Source organism: Arvicanthis niloticus, chromosome 14 (assembly GCF_011762505.2).
Source record: "Arvicanthis niloticus isolate mArvNil1 chromosome 14, mArvNil1.pat.X, whole genome shotgun sequence".
NCBI classification, from domain to species: domain Eukaryota; kingdom Metazoa; phylum Chordata; class Mammalia; order Rodentia; family Muridae; genus Arvicanthis; species Arvicanthis niloticus.
The window spans coordinates 23,837,010-23,849,232 of NC_047671.1; the positions used below are offsets into that span (position 1 = coordinate 23,837,010).

Below are 12,223 nucleotides of genomic sequence, written 5' to 3' on the forward strand. Positions count from 1 at the left end.
TACTTTTGCCAACATGAAATACTTTTTATGGTAAAGACTGCCACCACCTGAAGGGGCTGGAGAATATCCCCTGTGGTAGACTACGCATGGGAGAGGTGGTGGCTTCATTCCATCACAGGGAGAAATAAGGTATTTGGAAAGAATATAAAAGCCCGGAGAATGAAAAGGGTGAATCTGTGGGAAATTTAAAGTCACAGAAGAAAGGGCTGTATAGGGAAGGTCGGAATATCCGGGTTGGGTAGTCTGAGTGAGAAAGAGAGAGAGCACAACTTTTAGAAGCACAGTAGCAGGCACCACTACTAGCACTTCTCATACTTCAGGATGCTTCTAGAAATTCCAGGTAATAGCTCTAGAGCAGGTGTGGAACCATCTGGTGGTGAGAAGGCTCAGCCTGTAACTGTGCTGATCATCAAGCCTGAGGACCTAAGTTCCATTCCTGGGTCCCACATGGTGGATGGAGACAACCAACTCTGTAGAGCTGTCGTATGATCCTCACGTGTATGCTTATGTGTGCACATACATAAATCAAATCAAATCAAACAAACGAATATAGGTGGAAGCCAGTCGGTATAATCCTAGCCCACAGGAGGCTGAGGCAGGATTACTATCAGTGCCAGGACAGCACGTGCTACACAAACTTTGTCTAAACAAGCAAGCAAGCAAGCAAGCAAGCAAGCAAGCAAGCAAGCAAGCAACAATGCTATTAAAACAAATTAAAAATGGGAAAAGCAAAGCAAGAGAACACTTTAGAAAAAAAAAAGAAGAAGAAGAAGGCAGTGTGTCATGGAACATTCCCACCTTGGGAAATGGCCATCAGAATGGTATGAGCAGCCCGTGCTGGCTCTGTCCCCACCCTGACCCCATTAGCAGTGCTTACCTCCAAGAAGGCATTCATTTGCTTCTGGACCCTGTTCACAAATCTCCACTGGATGACTAAGCTGCGAGAGACAAAGGCACATAGTCACCCCTGTTGTCCACTTGGTCTCCTTATGCCCGGGCCTGCTGCTCCTTAGGTGGGCTGAAGCGAGAACCCTGAACAACAGTAGGGTGGGGTGGGGAGCAGCTTGCTTGGGCACACCCACTGTGAAGCCCTGAATTTCTTTAAGACCCACCACAACATCATGGGAAATCCACACTCTGAGGTTGCCAAGAACATAGCCAATCTCCCGGCCTACCTTAGATCTCAGGGGATCAAAGAGCTCCATAGATGTGAAGAAAGGAGACAGAGGGGTGGAGGCATGGCTCATTGGTTAAGAGCACTAGCTGCTCTTCCAGGGGACCTGGGTTTGACTTCTAGTACCCATGTGGTAGCTCACAACTGTCTGTAACTCTCGTCTCGTGGGCTTGGACACTCTTCTTGCCTCTGCCTGCCACCCACTGTGGTGTACAGACGTATTCAGGCAGAACTCCCATACACACACAAAAAAAATGTAAAGGTCTCTTAATTTAAAAAAAAAAAGTCATGATGTGATCGCTCATATCTTCCCATTTTCATGCATGTGAACGGTATGAACATGCATGTGAATGGTATGAACATGCATGTGAACGGTATGAAACATGCATGTTTGTTAAGAGTGCATTATCATACCATATATTATACACACTAATATTTAAGAAAAGTGTTTTGAAAGAGAGTCCTCCTCCCCAGTGCTGAGGTTAAAGGTGTGTGCTACCATGTCTGGCCCACACTAACACTTGTAATACTAAAGTTTAGAGATGAATGGTAGGACCTGGAAGTCCCTGAAACTGTTCCTGAAACAATGTGAGCAATGCATGCTCTGTCCTCATCTTCAAGGAGTGACATGATGACAGCCTGACAGGAGCAGCCTGCAGCACACACAGTGCCCAGCTGCATCTGCACCACAGGGCTAGGCTCCAGTCCACTGCCCAGCTTCATCCTTACAGAACCAGGACACTGCAGGGCTGGGAAGCAGTGGGGAATTTCAATCTTACCTAGCTGAGACCCTGCCTGGCCCACATGACATATGTCAGCATCCTTAGGCCTCAGCCATTCTGGGATGAATAATTTTGGAAAAAAAAAAAAAACACTGGGACTTTACAAAGAAGGCCAGTGGTATCTGCCAGGTGTCATCCAGTAAAACTGTCCATGGTCAGAGCAAGAATATCAATTAGTGTACACAGGCAAGTGTCTTATTTCTAGATTATTTATTAAGTGTCATGAATGTTTATCTGAAAGTAACAAAAACTAGACCAAACCAAACCCAAACTGAACACTCCCCTCCCTGCATGTGTCTGATACTTCATCAAGATATCCCAGAAAAGTCTACCAGGTTCTCTATTTCTTCCTGATTAGACAGCCAGCGGGTTTTCTTTACATCACACTAAAATGTAAGACCCCAGCCTGTCCTCTGAATTTAAGCTCACTGACATATTTCAGATGAGAAGAAAAGAGGACATTCAACTTGTTGAGAATGAATGCTGACGGCACACGAGCTTAGTGTTGGAGGAACCCATCAGAGTACAGAAACCACGGCCTGTGAACCAAACACCACTATGTTTCCCTGACTTCAGCCCAGGTGTAGATCAGAGTGCTTCTTGGAAGAGCCCAGAATTATTTGAATCATGCTGTTACACCAAGCAGGAAGATGTAATGGAATCAAAGTTCTCTGCCTGCTATAAATGCCTAGGCTTTCTCAGGAGCCGAACTTTAGGAAGGACTCACTCAACCATTTGTTCCACAACATGAGGCTGGGATTATGCTGAGAGCCAGCAACTCTCAGAACAAACTCATTATGTTTGCAACACTTTCCTCAATTTCCAGTATGGAAAACAAGTCAGGGCATATAAAACACACACACACACACACACACACACACACACACACACACACACACACACACACACACTCATTCACACACACACCTTGGTAATCCCTAATTCTACCCCATTAGTATCTGACATTTCCACAGCTGCAATTCTGAATTTCAGACAAGATCCCTGAAGAGGATCTGCCATGTTACTATAATGTACCCTTTCTTCTTGCTGCTGTAATTCACAGAAGCCATGAGAGAAGATGAATTTCCTTTCCACATTCAATGGCCCAGGAGGCCAAGCAAAAAAGACATTTCTTTTGTTCATACTGGGAAGCCAGGTGTGGTGGTGCACACCACTAATCACAGCAGGCAGATCTCTGTGAATGTGAGTCCAGCCTGTTCTACAGAATGAGTTCCAGGATAGTCAGAGCTACATAATAGAGAGACCCTGTCTCTAAAACAACAACAACAAAAGGACAGTAAGTTCACATTCTCAGTATGCACAAGCAGTTTTGGGAAGAGACAACCAAATAAGCCATTTGGTTTATCGAAAGTCAATGTTAAAGGTCTTGGGGGGATGGTTCAGTCGTTAAAGTGATTGTCGTGTGAATGTAAGGACCTGACTTCTGGTCCCCAACACCCATGGAAAAAACAAAAAAGCCAGGCATGAGGGTGTGCTCCTTCTGCATGGAGGTGGAACACAATGGCCGACTGAACTAATGAGCTCTGAGAAAACCAGTGGTTTTCCAGTGAGAGGCTCTGTTTCCAAAAATAAAAATAAGGTGAACAGTGACTGAGGAAGACAAGACACTGACCTCTGTCCCCTCCCATGCATGCACACCTGCAGACAGAGGCCACACACACAGCATCTACACAACCACACAAGGAAAGTGTGATAAATATGTGCATACGTACTCAATATATTCTCGTTTGTTCTCATTGGTTACCATTATTTCTGACCCATTGGGCTTCAGATCCACTTGGTATGTCTGTGATTAGAGGAGAACACAACAGTCAATAATAGGAAGCTGTTTGAATTATTACTGATTAACATCTTACTATAAAAGAAAAGTGTAGTTCATTCAAAAATATTTCCCAGCAATGGACTCTGTGTACGGTATCTAATGAACCCTTTTAACTGGTCCAAGACCCTATGCATTTAAAGATGTTACTATTAGAGGCAGAATATTTTATGGTTATTTATGAGTCTTAATTATTCTTTATACATTAGCAACAATGGAGAAGAGCGACATTTTCATGTGGTATCATTTATTAAAAAAAAAAAAGTAATTATGATCTGGGCAGTGGTGGGCTCATGCCTGTAATCCCAGCACTCGGGAGGCAGAGACAGATGGATTTCTGAGTTTGAGGATGGCTTGGTCTACAAAGAGAGCTCCAGAACAGAGAAGGCTACATAGAGAAACCCTATCTTGAAAAAACAAAACAAAACAAAAAAACCAAAACCCAAACAAACAAACAAACCAAACCCCCCAAAATCCCCATTAAAAAACAATCAACAAAAACAAACAAAAAACCCACCCCCAAAACAATAAACAAACCAACCAAACAACCATAAAAAACATAATTATGTTCAAGGTGAAAAAAAATAAACACCAGAGAATATCAAGGCCACATCGATCCAAATTCCAATCAACCATCATCCCAGAGATGCAAATTCTAGAATTCTGTTTGTTACAAGAAATTTACATAAAGAAATATGCATGGAATTTCTCTCAAGAGGCAAAAATACAGGAACTTAAAAAAAACCAAACAAAACTCAATTAATAAAACATTATCATCACCATCATCATCACCAACAACCACCAAGTGGAAAAGGAAGGACAGAAAGACACACACTTACTTAAGACAGAGATCCTGTGCTATCTGTAAAGAGGCTTGCTCCTTAACTGGCCTCGAGGTGTCATCGGCTCTTGTTCTGACCCTGCTTCCCCTCTCTCCACATGCTCTCGTCTCTCAGACTAATGTTCCTCAACCTTTGTTTCATTATCTTTCTCTAAGGACTCTTTTTCAGTATCACAGATCCATGATTTACCCAGTTTCAAAAAACCCCACAGGGTTCCTGTGCCATTGGCTGCAGTGCATTGAGGTGATCTTCCCCTCTGTGGGCCAGCTAGGGTGACTACCCATTGAGAAGGCATTCTGTCCCCTGACATTTCTGGCCTTGAAGATTTGTTGGTGAGCTGTTATTTTTCTTCTTACTACATGGCTTCCAGAAGTCCCATGCCTCAACCTCTTCAACTAGGAACTACTGTTTCTACTCTACCAGGCCTTCTCCTGGGGAATACACCCACACATGGTGTATTCTAAAGCAGTGGTTCTAACCTATGGGTCTTGACCCCTACAGAGTCTCCTATCAGATGTCCTGCATGTCAGCTATTTATACAATTCATAATGGTAGCAAAATTCCAGTTATGAATTGGCAATAAAATAATGTATGGTTGGGGGTCACCACAACAGGAGGAACTGTATTTGAGCATCACAGCACCTTGAGTCACTGCTTTGAAGCCTTTGCCTCCCCATGTTCAACCCTCCCTCACATACTGAACCTTCTCCAGGGCCAGGGTTCACTGCAGCCCCAAGTTCTCAGCAGCCAGGAGGAAAACAACTCCCCCAACAAGGAAAAGCAACAGCCACTGTTCCATTTGACAAGGCAATAGCTACCAAACACCGAACTTGTCGATTCTAACTAAGCAGTGAGACACAGTAACTCCATGGCCGGAAGAGATGGCCCTATTATCTGGGGAATGGTACTGGTCCCACCCTGGGGGAGTGGCTGGCTTTTGGCATTTGGGGGTCACGGGCTGATCTTGAGTCAGAATGAGCTGCAGAGCTCAATTCATTCTGCAGAGGGGGAGTAGAGGTGAAACACAAGCATTATCCTGCTAAGGCTGACAGTTAATTAGTTGACAACTACATTTGGGTGTGTATTGGGTACCAGGCACTCTATCTGTTCAGGAGGTATGCAGTAGGCATATATACTATGCAGAACATGGATGACACCAACATAAGGCACTTCAAGCTGCTTATGGTATACAGATAGCCTATGACAAGGAGGAGGGTAGGGAAGGTGATAAGACAGAGAGAATGCACGGGTCTGAATTACTGCCAATACCATGGCACCAAGACATGCATATGGACATGCTAAGAGGGCTGTTACATGTAAAGCTGAGGGGAGGGTGTATCGGATGACATGGTGGACATGGTGAGGACAGAGTAGTGTGAGTCTGTAAGGGGGTCATGATCTTTACAAGTTGTGAGGACACTGAAGGTGACAGGATGCTTGCATGCATTTCGGGAACATCATGGATGGGAAACACTTGAGGAGGGGGGCAGAGGAGAGAGATTTGGGATAAGAAATGACGTAGGAAATGGAATGGCCAAAAGCTGTCAGAACACCAGAGCTATAAAGCAAGGCTGGTAAAGACCAGAGATGGGAGCAGGGAGGGGAACCACAGAGGTGTCAGTGGGACACACAGACACACCAGAAACTGGGCACCTTAAAATGACACCTCCCCTTCACCACTGAGGAGAGAGAACTGTGGAGACAGACGGGAGGCAAAGGCCGCAGCACTAGGAGCCTGGACTCTTCAGGAGGAGCCTAAGAAGGTGGCTGAACAGAGCACAATTGGGAGAGGCTGTGGGTCACAGACTGGGACAGTGGTGGGGCTGCAAATGGGATAAGGTCATATGGCTGGAGTGGGTGGGGCTAGGAAGGAGCAGCAGAGGGTCATTGGTAGGACAGCCCTGTAAGCAGAGCCACAAGAAAAAGCATGGCTGCCCTGGAAGTCTGAAAGTTAAGGGCAAATCTTAAAAGAAGGAAGAGGGAGCACAAGGTGTCTCCGGCCCCTTCGCAGGGGAAGCGCTGAGAGTCACAGGACACAGGCAGGACTGAAGGAGCCAGGAAGGCCCTGGTACTCAGAGGTGAAGGGCCAAGACAGGGGGACTGCCCTGTGACAAGGTCCCCAGTCATGAAGCATCAATACAGGGTGTGACAAGGGTTGGGCTAACTAGTGAGGTATAACATAAAGTCTCAAGGTTCCTTCTCTCTGGGGCCTGACATTGTTCCACAAACCTCCCCAACACTGGGAAGGACAACAGATTCCTCCAGGTCTTCCCATTGTGAGCACTTAGGGCTGGCTTCCTGCTCCAACACACAGAATGCGGGTGAAAATGTAGCTCGGATATTTACACAATCGCATCCTCAATCTGCAACCCCCACACCTTAATTTCACTCACTGCTTCCCACTTCACATCAGCCCCCCACCGCCCTGCTCTGGGATCTTCTAAGATTTCGCTAACCTGGGAGGCCAGGATGTAGTGGTTTGTCCTGATGCTGCTTGTGTGCTAATGCTAATACTGGGTCCCCAAGACTGGTTGCCTGAGAGAGGAGAGAGTCCACATGTAGACACCAAGTGACCCTGTCCCCAAGTTATTTCTGATTGGTAAATAAAGATACCAACAGCCAATAGCTGGGCAGAAGAGACATAGGTAGGGTTTAGATTTCATGGGCTTGGGGTTAGAGAAGGACCAGAAGGAGAAGAAGATGGTGCAGGAGAGTTAGGTGAGCCATAAAAGTGTGGCCCTGAGGGCTGGCCAACTGGAGTTAAGAGCAGCCCAGATGAAACATAGTAAGTAATAACTCAGGGTTATTGATGGGGAAGTAGATTCTAATAGCATAGAGGGCAGATACCTGCCCAGATCTTGTGCTGTTTAAGGCTTATTGTAAATATAAAGGTTGTGTGTGTCTTTTATCCAGGAACTGAAGGATCAAGGCAGGGTAGAAACCCTGGGTCAGGATTAAATAATTTCTAAAACACCAGGGAGCTGAATTCCTGACTTTACCTCTCAGTCCGAGCCACAGACACCTGTCTCCGTGGTGGAGTGCACACCTGATACTCCCTCAAGCCATGCAGATCAAGTCTGTTTCCACATGGCAGTCCTACTGTGAACTCTCCTCAGTTCATCCCAAGGCTGTGTGGAGATTGGGATCATCTCTGGGCCTTTGTATAGACATAAACTACCTTGAAGATACCTCCCAAGAAATACTGTCACTAGGAGAAAACTAACCCCAAGTTTCCATATTTAAGATGAACACAGCCTTGGGTCCTGAGAGTCATCACAAAGATCCCAGGTGACTTCCATTCTGGAAGTAACCATGATGAATCCTCACTGATGAATCACTGAGTGGTGATTCAGCAAAACAAAACAAAACAACCTTGAGCGTGTAAGAGCCATACCGTCATAACAACAGTGCCATAGAGTAGAGGGAAAGGTCTCGGTGTCCTGGCTCAGCACCAGTACCTGACCACATGTGGATCCTGCTAAAGCAAACACTCACCCTGTTTTCTGAAGAACCTCCATTCTGGATACTAAATTTAAAATGCCTGGCTGACTTTTAGAACTTGGGGTACTGGTCGAGACCCCAGCAGCGTTTAGAATTTACCAGCTTTGCAGGGAGACAGGAAACCCGTGACAGGGAACCTGGTGTCATGGCATGCCAGTTAAATGCTGCTCACGGTGCTGCTGACAGCTAGCTGGAAGTCTGTGTGGCTGTTTCTAACTGTCTAAGCCAGGCCGTGCTTATATAGCCTGTGGCAAAGGAAACGGGAACGGGCAGGAGCCAAACCCACGTACCTGCCCAAAGTTCTCTTCGTCTATGCAGAACATGAGGTCAAGTTCCGTGGGGTCGTTTTCTAAGATCCACTTCAAAGAGTTGTAGTACTCGCTGTCCTGTAGGGATGACAGGGAGAGGAAGCGTGAGCATTCACTTTCAAAAACACAAACCTGTCTGGCCCCTTAATCAGTAAACTTGTTCTGATGTAATTCCATGCACAATGCCCAAGGGTGATGCTACTCACCAGCATTGGGGAGCCCGCTCGGCCACGCCCACTTATTTACTTAAAGATTATTTTGTGTCTGTGTATGTGTGTGTGTGTGTGTGCGCACACACACACATACACATACATACAAAGGTCAGAGCCTCAGGAGCTGGTGTTACGCGCAGCTAGTTGTTAGCCATGCTAGGAACACAAGACCCATGGACAGTGATGGTATTTGTAACTTTCCCTGTTCTCTATGGCTAAGGGAGGGGACTTAGAGTGGCTAGACATTTCGGGGTTCTTGTTTGGGAGCCCCACAATAATCTCCAACTCCTCTTCCTGACTCAGCATCCAGGAGCTGGGATTATAGCCTGACTACATTGTTTGTGGCCACAGCAAGCCTGTTTCAGGTCCACACAGATAAACCCACTGATTTCCTGTCTTCTAAGAGTGAGAATATCAGGAGACTACGCAGGGCAGTATTCTAACTAAACACCACACATTTTGTGTTCTGTCCTTTCCTGCTTGTTCAGTGTTCCTTGCCCATTAATTTAAGCAAAAAAACAGAGCTGTGTTTTAGAAAAGAGTAGCGGTGAGGCTCTCAGGTCCCTTCTGCTCATGCCGGAAGTCTCTGTTGCTAGGTTTGAACATGACATGCTCAAGAGACTGAAAATGATATGCACATCACATTTTAGACACTAATGCTCTGCTGGGCGAGCAGAGATGGCTCAGCAGTTAAGAATCTGTACTGCTCTTTGGGGGATCCAAGTTTGATCCCCGACACTCACACCAGATAGCTCACAACCACATGTAACAGATTTCCAGGGGAAATCTGATGCCTCTGGCCTCTATAGACACCGAAGCTCATTTGCATGTACCACTCCCCTAATACATATTAATTAAAATGACACAACAATAACAAATTCCCTCAAACACTAGTGGCCAATAGGAACCACAGACTTAGGCGTTAAGAACAATTTCTGGAGCAGCACAGTGTTTAACACCGAGAATCCCAACACTTGAGTAGAGGCAGGAGGATTGTGTGCTCTAAGCCAAGCTAGACTATGTACAGAGTGATAATCCTCTCTTGACCCCCTTCCTTCACTGGGGGTTGAGAGGACACAGAAGCAATTTCTGTGCTCGTAGCTTCCTCAGGATAATACAGCAGAAGCACAAAGCATTGACAAAGGGGAGGCTGGAAGGGAAAGTGAGGCTGAGCTGAGACTACAGACACCACCCCATCTGCAGAGGTCACAGAGTGAACGCTGGCTAGCATCACGGGCATCGCTCACATTTGTAGCTCTGCCCAAGACACATACACTCCATGTGCCAGCGAGGCCCAGGGATGCACAGCTTTCTAACTGAACTGACCACATGAAAACAGAGTTGTAACTCTTCCAAGACAACAAAAAGGTACCTAGTGCACACAGGCCAGTGTGCGTGTGCACACTAGTGCATGCATACGTGTGCATGTGCGCAAACACACACACAGACACACACATATACACACAGACACACATATACACATGCACAGACACACACATACACAAGCACATATACACACATACATGTACATAAACACATACACACACAAGCACACATGCACACATACATGCAGACACACATACACAAGCACATACACATACATACACAAGCACACACATACATGTACACACACATACACACATGCACACATACACACACACCAGAGTATACATAAATAGAGAAAGCCAGACATACAAGTGTCCTGTGAAAAGAAGGGCATATCTTATTTTGTAGATCTTTCCTGTCCAAGGACAGCCAGTCCAGGTAAGCAGCAAGCACCGTACCATGTGAGCGCCAGCCTGTCTAAACACGTCCCACCCTCCCATTCTGCAGCTATCACTAATTCCTGTGTCGAGACGACCATGTCTAGAAGACTGTTTTTTGGCCTTGCCTCTACCACTTCTGTGAAGGCATAAAACAGAAGGTAGAATCTTGTCACATTTCAGATGGAGAACAAGGCTATACAACGGGCTTCGGGTGCCCCGCAGGTGTAATATGCTCAAGTCTTGGCTGGTTAAGCAGTGGGAACTGAGACTTAGACGTACCTACCTTTAGTACCATTTTTTTTTTCAGAAACCAACCATCATTTGCTTATTACAGAAATCAGAGAGATCAATTAACTTTCAAGCAAGCGATTCCTCCCTCTTGTTCGTGTGGAGTGACTGTTCCTATCATAACGGCTGTGACTGCAAACACCCATCTGACACCGCGCATAGGGTGAGGACGGCCTGTGATAGCTAGGCAACACGCTGCTTTTACTCACCACGGACTCCATGTCGTTCAGAGTTATCTGCTTCCCCAGCATCATCTTGTAGAACGGTCGGATGAAGAATCCTGAAAAATGACACAAACTTGGTAAAGTTTTAAGTCCCTGATGCCCTTATGCATCGGAGACTGAAATCAAAGAGTGAACTGCTTTCCATATACGTGGGAAGTCATGACAGAGTGACCAAGGACCTTTTGCAGTAACCCATGAGCAAGTGAGGAGGGAACAGTAGTTAGTTTTAGCTGTTAACCAAAGATAATCTAGGATCACCTAGAAAGGAGGTCTCCATGAAGAGTAACCTTGATCAGTTTAGGTTGGGGGCTTATCTGTGACTGTCTCAACTGTAGGAAGATCTAGCCCACTGCCGGAGGCACCATTCCCTAGAAAGGCATCCTGATCACACTGAGAATGTGTTTATCTTCTCTATGTTCTACCGGTGCACGTAATGTGACCAGCTGCTTGGGTTCCTGCCTTGACTTCTCCTAACGATGAAAAGTAAATTGGAACTCTAATCTGAATAAACCCCTTTCTTCCCAAGTTGTTTTTTGTAAGAATATTTTATCATAACAGACATAACACGGAGGAAGAGGAACTAGGGAGCAGTGGAGGGTAGGGAGAAGGGCATCTGTACCAAGACATGCTTTAACAGCAGATGAGAACAAGCCCAGGGTCAACCTAGAGCCTGTGATTACAAAGCTTATGAGAAAAACCTGTGTCAGCGGAGGGCCTTTATGCAAGTACAGTGTCTCAGGGAGGCTGAGCCAGAGAGGACTTCTCCCAGGGCAGTGCTGAGTCAGTGGGGCTAGGCAAGCTCTCGTGCATTTCAGTGCCAGTTCCTGGACACTGGTGTTGACAGAGGCCCCTGTGCATGCTTGTGCAATTGTCCACAAGGGCTGCCAAAGGCACAGGGAAGCCATGGCAGAGAAGACTTCCCTACCCGGTAGATGTCTTTTTGGAAGTCCATCCACAGGAAGGTGGCACCTTAGCCTTCAGATGTGGGGCCCCAGGGCCCTGCAGTACAGGCATCTTCATTTTGGCTTAGTGTAGTCCCAAGGCCACAGATGGCACACTTCACCGTCTAGTGAGGTGAAGGCATGAAGCTGACCAAGGGGGGCTGAGACCAGGGCATTCATATGCTGAGAAACTGAAGACCTGCAGACTCCTGATGTGTGTTCTTGTCTGTGGGAACGGCCTCAGTCATCTCGGGTCCCCATCCAACCTTGCCTCTCGCCATTTTTCCCACTGCGGGGCTGCATGCTGGCTAGTCCAGGTTCCCCTGAAATGAACCTGGCTTCTGA

At 46.3% G+C, this 12,223-nt stretch overlaps 1 protein-coding gene across 7 annotated transcripts in view; it reads right to left on the reverse strand.

Moving 5' to 3' along the window:
* The window catches only part of Nedd4l (NEDD4 like E3 ubiquitin protein ligase), a 329,402-nt gene that overhangs the window by 10,674 nt on the left and 306,505 nt on the right, over positions 1–12,223 (reverse strand). For all 7 annotated transcript variants that reach the window (XM_034517740.2, XM_034517748.2, XM_076912554.1 and 4 more), the window contains 4 exons: positions 10,923–10,993; positions 8,430–8,525; positions 3,690–3,763; positions 878–938 (listed from right to left, as the gene is read on the reverse strand). In XM_034517740.2, the coding sequence (XP_034373631.1) occupies positions 878–938; positions 3,690–3,763; positions 8,430–8,525; positions 10,923–10,993 (302 nt within the window). The remainder of the gene's footprint in view (positions 1–877; positions 939–3,689; positions 3,764–8,429; positions 8,526–10,922; positions 10,994–12,223) is intronic.